General features: G+C 35.6%; 1 protein-coding gene across 1 annotated transcript in view; it reads left to right on the top strand.

The window, feature by feature from the left end:
- The window catches only part of LOC101984146 (2-oxoglutarate dehydrogenase-like, mitochondrial), an 18993-nt gene that overhangs the window by 2160 nt on the left and 9020 nt on the right, over positions 1-7813 (top strand). The window contains exon 2 of the mRNA XM_005346765.2: positions 5254-5257. Coding sequence (XP_005346822.2) covers positions 5254-5257 — 4 coding nt within the window. The remainder of the gene's footprint in view (positions 1-5253; positions 5258-7813) is intronic.

Below are 7813 nucleotides of genomic sequence, written 5' to 3'. Positions count from 1 at the left end.
CCAATTGTAGACTCCGTGACCCTTATTTATTGCTAGAAACCAATTATGAGTGAGTACATCCCCTGTTCATCTTTTTGCGTCTGGGTTACCTCACTCAGTGTTTTGTATTTTTATCCATTTGCATGCAAAATTCGAGAAGTCATTGTTTTTTTTTTTCCGCAGCGTAGTACTCTAATGTGTATATATTCCACACTTTCTTCATCCATTCTTCCATTAAAAAGTTTTAATCACTATAAAAAAACAGAAATTAGAGGTGAATCAACAGACAATGCCATTTAAGCAAGAATGGATGCTTGATGCACATAGCTAAATGGAGAATGATCTCAGAGTTTACTAGCAGGTCAAAGGAAATAAAAAGGAAGTGTCGACCTGATTTCATGAGAAAAATTGCAGTATTTACTCCTTGCATATGAAATCAAATGACTCATTTTGGAAAATATGCTTTTCATTTGGAGGAACAGGGAGAAATTATAAAGTCAGTTTTAAAATTCCAGTTAAGGTCAAGATGAGCCCATTACTAATAGTTATAATGTGTCTGCACCTGAAAAGGAACATTAGAATTCTCCCCCCCCCCATAAAAAATTAGAGTAGGCAATGTTCAAAAAAACCTTTAAAGTGTATCCCAGAACTTAACAATAATAAGAGGGGGAGCATTGCAAGGAGTTCCCTTCAATTACAAACTGCTATAGCAGTCTATGATTGGTTAAAATTGCCCATTTTCTTTCTCCTTACCTCTTTCAACTCCATAGAATCAGCATATTAAAGAGAATCATAAACCCTTATGAGCCTTGTCTTGTCAAGGCTTCACCATTTCCAGTCTATTGAAAGGAAATGAAACTCGGAGCCTGGCCATTTGTAAAATAAAAGAAAATTTGAGAATGGATAAATCAGAGTGTATTCAGAGATGCTCAGCATCACATGTATTAGGAAAATAAAAGGTTTCTTATACAAAGACTGTAAAGATGGGATGGAGGGTAAGAGTGTACCTAACCTGTCACCTGGTACAGGTTTATGATTAAATGAAGTTCAGATGAAATGTAAGAAATAAATCACAGAGACTCATTAAAGTAGAACTGTCAAAGGGAAACTAAATTGTGGGAAGAATCATTTTTTCCTCCCTTTAGGTAAGTACTAGATATCTGTGTCCACAATCCTGGATGGTATTGGAACCTGAGATCTTGGTTGATCAGCATGGTTAACAATCAAGAGGGCAAGCTGCAAGCAAAAACAATAAGAGAGGAAAGATGGCAAGGAGCTGCCAGATTCCTCTCTCTATCATTTCTATAACCATCACTCCAGTCCATGATTGATAAACAATACTGTAGTTTTTAATAACTCAATGGAAGTCAATTTAATAAAATGTAATTCACAGTCTCTCTCAGACCTGCTGCACAGTCCTGCAAGTAAAGAAAGAAACTGTAGCAATCAAGACACATACACAAATTTGCTCATGTTTGTTTGCCAAAAATCTTTTAGGTAGTGTAGAATATAAATACATGTACACAAATACTTGTATGTACATACTCATGTAAGATTGCATAGATATACGTGTATAAACAAATGCCATCTTTGAGATGTCTTCCAGCACAATTTTCTCAATTCATCAATGATTGTTGTAAAAACAGAGTACTTCCCATTTTTATAACAAATTTTTATACAATAAAATATGTAATCTCTCATTTTTCTAACTCTTCATAACTGGTGACTGAAGCAGTTACTTATATTTCTCATTTAACTTTTACTTGTTTTGTGTATATGCAGACTTCAAAAAAGTAAAGTATATTTACTTCATTTTCATTAAAAATGAAAAATCTAACTGATAGGAATGTTTAATGATTTCACATAAACATATATTATTAAATTTATTATGAATCACATTTACATAATAAAATAATGAAGAAGGAGTTATAACTTTACAGTTGCAAAATTTGCTTTAAGTATTTAAAAGACTCATCCTGATTATAGAAGACACACTGGTTACAAAATGATTTACTACCCACATTTTGAAGTGAGAACACTGAAGCACAAAGTGTTTGCAACACTGACTCACAGACACACAGATCATGTGACATATTTTGGATCTGAAGTCAACTTCCAAGGCTATGGTTTCAGCCAATCAACTGTATTTCATCACTTTGATTGGGGGAACCACACTACAGAATACAAGAAATCCAAAATCTCTGTTCTAAAATTGTGCATAGTATCTTTCCTACTTGACAGTGGATGAGTCTGGCTTGAGAAATGAAGAAAAAATATTCACTCTAATGATGATGCCATCTGAGGTCATGAGATAAGTGTGTGGCAGCAAGTTAGCTTTAAGTTTACCCTCAAAGAAGATCTAAAAGAAGGATGGCCAAAGAAAACTGAAAAGAAAAACAAGATTACCTTTTGTTTTAAGATACTCAAATGTAGACTATGAATTGGATATATCATTTGGTATTAATACAGATATAAGAAAATGAACAATGCCTAAAAGTTCTGAACTGTAGAGTCAAAAATATAGAACTTGCTCTCTGATTCTGAGATATATAAAAATTATTAGACACATAGGAACTATTAAACTTTAAAACAAAACCATTCACTTTAGAATTTTTTACAAAATTATTCTAGTTATGTGACATTGGATCAATATATTGATCTTGCTGAGTCTCTAATTTCTTCTATATAGAATGAAGATTGTAAATCATTATTGATTAAATGAAATATATGAATCTCATATCAAAACACATTGAAGAAGTGGCTTCAAGAGTTGAAGTTTTAGAGTTCTAGGCACATAAAACAGCATGTACAATGAATTCAAGTGAAATGCAAGTAAGTCCGTACAGATAAAAAGTAGGTTAGTGGATTACCAAAGCTGGAGAGAGGCAATAGTGGGAACTATAGCTGCTATCACCATGAGGTCACATTAAGGTAGAATGTGAAAATATTGCAGAATTAGTGATGATGATGGCATAGCCTTGTGGATACATTAATGACCTTTCGTTTGTGCAGCTAGAAAGATATTCTGACATTCAACTGTGTATCATTTAAAAATAATACAATAAACATGTGAAAGGTGATATCTTTATTTCAGCATACCCTCGACTCAAACAAGTTTGTAAATCCATGAATCTCCTAATTCATACTTACTCAGGGTAACATGGCCCAGAATTTAGAACATCTTTCAGCCTCTGCCATTCACACTGAAGTCCTCTCTACGGCCAATCATTCTACTTTCTATAATTGTCTGAGGGACCTCTAGAAAAATAAGAGTTGTGAAATCATGGATACTGAAAGCCAAACAGGCTACTTCTTCTTTTTTAAAAAGATTTCACAATACTGTGTCGTACATTATTTTACTTACCATGTAAGAGGCAGCAAAAATAAGTTGCAACTGGCTATTATTGCATAGATTGGTATAATTATACAAATAGATGTAATTCTTTCAACATACTATGCAAAAGTAGAGGTAAAAATCCCAAATAAGTGGAGAGTTGAGTAAGAACAGTTTTGTGGAATACAAACTGCTCAAATTCACAGACTGATGTGTTAGCCCTAGGTAAATAATTCAAGTCAGCCCTCTGAAGTAGGCCCTTATAAAACACTCTAATCTCACCCTGTTGTAGTACAGTAGTGGAATTAAAGATTAAGTCATCTTTAAAATTTCACCAATTTAATCTCATATGCTGTCTACAAAACAAGCAAATAAATAAAGAGAAATAAAGTGACAGCTATCATGAACAACATGGGTAACTTATGAAGCAAGTTAATTTTTAAAAAGCAACAAGATACCTGTGTTTGTTTGTTTGTTTGTTTGTTTTTGGTACACTGTACAAATTTTGCCAAATTTAACTCCATGTAAGCTAAAATTATGTCCTGTAACTATTCTCTAAATCAAGCCTATTATAATTTGTATCTAGTACTTATAGTAGAAAGAATAGACCTTCATTTGAACAGACTTTCCAGTGATCAGAATGATGTGTTGTGGTAAAGAAAAGAATATCCTATACTAGAATTGTCAAAAAAAAAGGGTGCTGTTTTGTAATTGAATCACTTTATATATCCATTTTGATTAGCTTGAGTAATTTAACTTGTTAACTGATATGAAATCAATGTCATTTTTTAAGGTACTTTCCATCTCTTCCCAAAGGATTTGTGTTCTGTGTGTGCATAATAAGCTTTTAAAAATAACCTTTGATCTTAAGTGTCTTTTGGCCATTTGCACTTCTTCTGTTGAGAATTCTCTGTTCAGATCAGTGCCCCATTTTTTAATTGGGTTAATTAGCATTTTAAAGTCTAGTTTCTTGAGCTCTTTATATATTTTGGAGATTAGACCTTTGTCTGTTGCGGGGTTGGTGAAGATCTTCTCCCAGTCAGTGGGTTGCCTTTTTGTCTTAGTGACAGTGTCCTTTGCTTTACAGAAGCTTCTCAGTTTCATTAGGTCCCATTTATTCAATGTTGCCCTTAATGTCTGTGCTGCTGGGGATGTACTTAGGAAGCGATCGCCTGTTCCCATCTGTTGTAGGGTACCTCCCAATTTCTCTTCTATCAGGTTCAGTGTGCTCAGACTGATATTGAGGTCTTTGATCCATTTGGACTTGAGTTTTGTGCATGGTGATAGATATGGGTCAATTTTCATTCTTCTACAGGTTGACATCCAGTTGTGCCAAGACCATTTGTTGAAGATGCTTTCTTTCTTCCATTGTATACTTTTAGCTCCTTTATCAAAAATGAGGTGTTCATAGGTTTGTGGGTTAAAATCTGGGTCTTCTATACGATTCCATTGGTCGACTTCTCTGTTTTTATACCAATACCAAGCTGTTTTCAATACTGTAGCTCTGTAGTAGAGTTTGAAGTCAGGGATGGTAATGCCTCCAGAAGTTCCTATATTATATAAGACTGTTTTGGCTATCCTGGGTTTTTTATTTTTCCATATAAAGTTGATTATTGTCCTCTCAAGATCTATGAAGAATTTTGATGGGACCTTGATGGGGATTGCATTGAATCTATAAATTGCCTTTGGTAGAATTGCCATTTTTACTATGTTGATCCTCCCAATCCAAGAGCAAGGGAAATCTTTCCACTTTCTGGTTTCCTCTTCAATTTCTTTCTTCAATTCCTTAAAGTTCTTGTCAAATAGATCTTTCACTTCCTTGGTTAGAGTTACCCCAAGATATTTTATGCTATTTGTGGCTATCATGAAAGGTGATGCTTCTCTGATTTCCCTCTCTGCTTCCATATCCTCTGCTCTTCAGACTCGAGAGGGAGGGAGAGAGGAGTGGGGGGAGGGTGGGAGGAGTGGGAGGATGGGAGGAGGCGGAAATTTTTTTTCTCAATAAAAAAAAAATCTTAAAAAAAAGATTCAAAAAAAAATAACCTTTGAATTCATAGTACTCTTTCCCATAACAGCCCTGCTGGCTAGAAAAAAAAATGAGACTTCAAATAATATTTTGTGTAAAATGATTATGCAAAATATTAAACACCCATATTAAATAACACAAAAGATTTAATGAATAGTCACCAATCCAGAAAGGGGCTGAAGTTAGCACAGTCTACTTTGGAGAACAGCAATCATAAATAATCATAATTAACCCACAATAATAGCATGGTATTTCACTATTGTTTTCTATTGTTTATTAAGAAATAACTCCTTTTACAAGGCCAAGATCTGACCTTACTAGAGGAAATCTCACTCCTCTTCTATCAAGTAGTATTCCAGCATGAATGAGAAATATTCCTATTAAGCCATGTGTTTGAATACTTGGTTCATGTTCAATGGTACCGCGTTGGAAGATCATGGAATCTTTAAAAGGTGAAGACTTACTGGAATAAGTATGCGGCGGGCTTCTTGACCGGCGAGGAAGAAACACCCACCACACACGAGGATTCTTCTCAGATCACGCTTTACTGGAGTGCATTTGGTTGAGGGAGAGCATAAAGCGAAAGGGGGCAGGAAACGAGAGAGCAAGAGAGAGATTAGAGGGAGACGCTAGAGAGAGAGAGACATGAGAGAGAGAGAGAGAGAGAGAGAGAGAGAGAGAGAGAGAGAGAGAGAGAGAGAGAGAAGAGAGAGAGGCGGGAGAGAGAGTGAGGGCACAATGGCGGCTGCTTATATTGGTAATTGGCACAGGGGTTGCCCTGTGATTGGCTGCCACCATCAGCTGACACCAGACTGCATCGAGATAGGCCCAGGGACCCATATCCACAGCGCATGCAGGAAGCGGGGGACAGGCAGCTCTCAAAGGCATAGCCAAGTATGAAGTTGTTTATAACCAGCAAGACAGGATGTGGTGCCATCTTGCAATGGCGATCCTGTCCGGCTCCCTGCATAAGTAGATTAGTGAAATCAAACCTATGAGTCATTCTATTTATATACAGGTCCCACTTCTCATCTGTTCTCTGATTCATGTTACCATGTGACCAGATACCTCATGATTCCATCGCAAACCCCTTCCCTATCATGATCGATGCAAGACTCTCAAACTGTAAGCCACAATAGGTCCTTTTTCACTTAAGTGGCTTGTTACCAGATATTCAGGTATTTTTTTCAAAGCAACAAAAGTGTCACTAATACAGAGACTGAACTTCTAACATGTAGAATTATAAATATTACACCTAAAACTTTTATCCATACAGTTAGAACTTGTAGCATATTAACAAAGATGGGGCATGGAAGGTGAGTACTGAGAAGAGAGACTTCTGTCTTCGAGTCTTATTCTGTTCCTGGACCCTAGAAAAACACTGGACTAATAGTAATTCCTCAACAAATGCTTGCAAAAGAAAAAAAAAGATGAAAAGTTTTACTTCATGCAAATGAACATAGAGCATTATTTTGTGAAATATATATAACATATGCAATATGAAAGCATAAAAGGAAATCTTTAGAGAAAGAAAGAGACGGACAGAAATTGGGACAGTAAATTAGAATGGAGAATGAATATGATCGAAGTACAATGACATAAATGTGAGAAACTTTCATAATAAAATTAATTATTTTATATACTACAAAAGATTATTAAAAATATCAGTTTTATTGTGTATAAGATGCAAGTTAAATTTGTATTCACAAGTCCACACTTTCTGGTGATATATTTGAGATAAGGTTTTTACCAATTATTTTTTGTTTTGTTTTGTTTTCAAAACAGGGTTTCTCTGTAACTTTGGAGCCTGTCCTGGAACTAATTCTTGTAGACCATGCTGACATTGAACTTACAGAGATTCATCTGCCTCTGCCTCCTGAGTGCTGTGATTAAAGGTGTGTACCACCACCACCTGATTTAAGGTTCTTACCTATTTCTACACATGCACCTGCCAATCAACTTGAGGAAAATTTGCTTTCCGTCTGGTCTTTAAAACCTACAATCCTCCACTTTTTACATTCTTTGTACTTGTGATGGCTTGACTAAGAATGTCCCCAACAGGTTCATATGTTTGAACACATAGCCACCTGAGAGTGGCACTATTTGAAAGGATTAGAAAGATGAGAATCTGTGGTCTTCTTGGAATAGGTATGGCTTTGTTTGGGAAGGTGTGAGGGTTTTGTGTCATCTCCTTTTTCTCTTGGCCTGTGGAACAGGATATAGCTCTCTGCTATTGCTTCAGTGCTATGTGTGCTACCATGATCCTTGCCACGATGACAATAAACTAATCCTCCGAAACTGTAAGTGAGCCCCAAGTAAATGCTTTCTTTCATAATAGTTACTTGGTACTGGTGTCTTTTCACAGCAACAGAACAGTGAGTCAGACAAACTCAATGTTTCTTTTACTTGGAAGGCTCTTTTTGGATCCATATATATATATATATATATATATGTGTGTGTGTGTGTGTGTGTGT

The sequence above is a fragment of the Microtus ochrogaster genome, chromosome 5, assembly GCF_000317375.1.
Source record: "Microtus ochrogaster isolate Prairie Vole_2 chromosome 5, MicOch1.0, whole genome shotgun sequence".
NCBI lineage: Eukaryota > Metazoa > Chordata > Mammalia > Rodentia > Cricetidae > Microtus > Microtus ochrogaster.
This window is presented reverse-complemented; position numbering and strand designations above follow the sequence as displayed.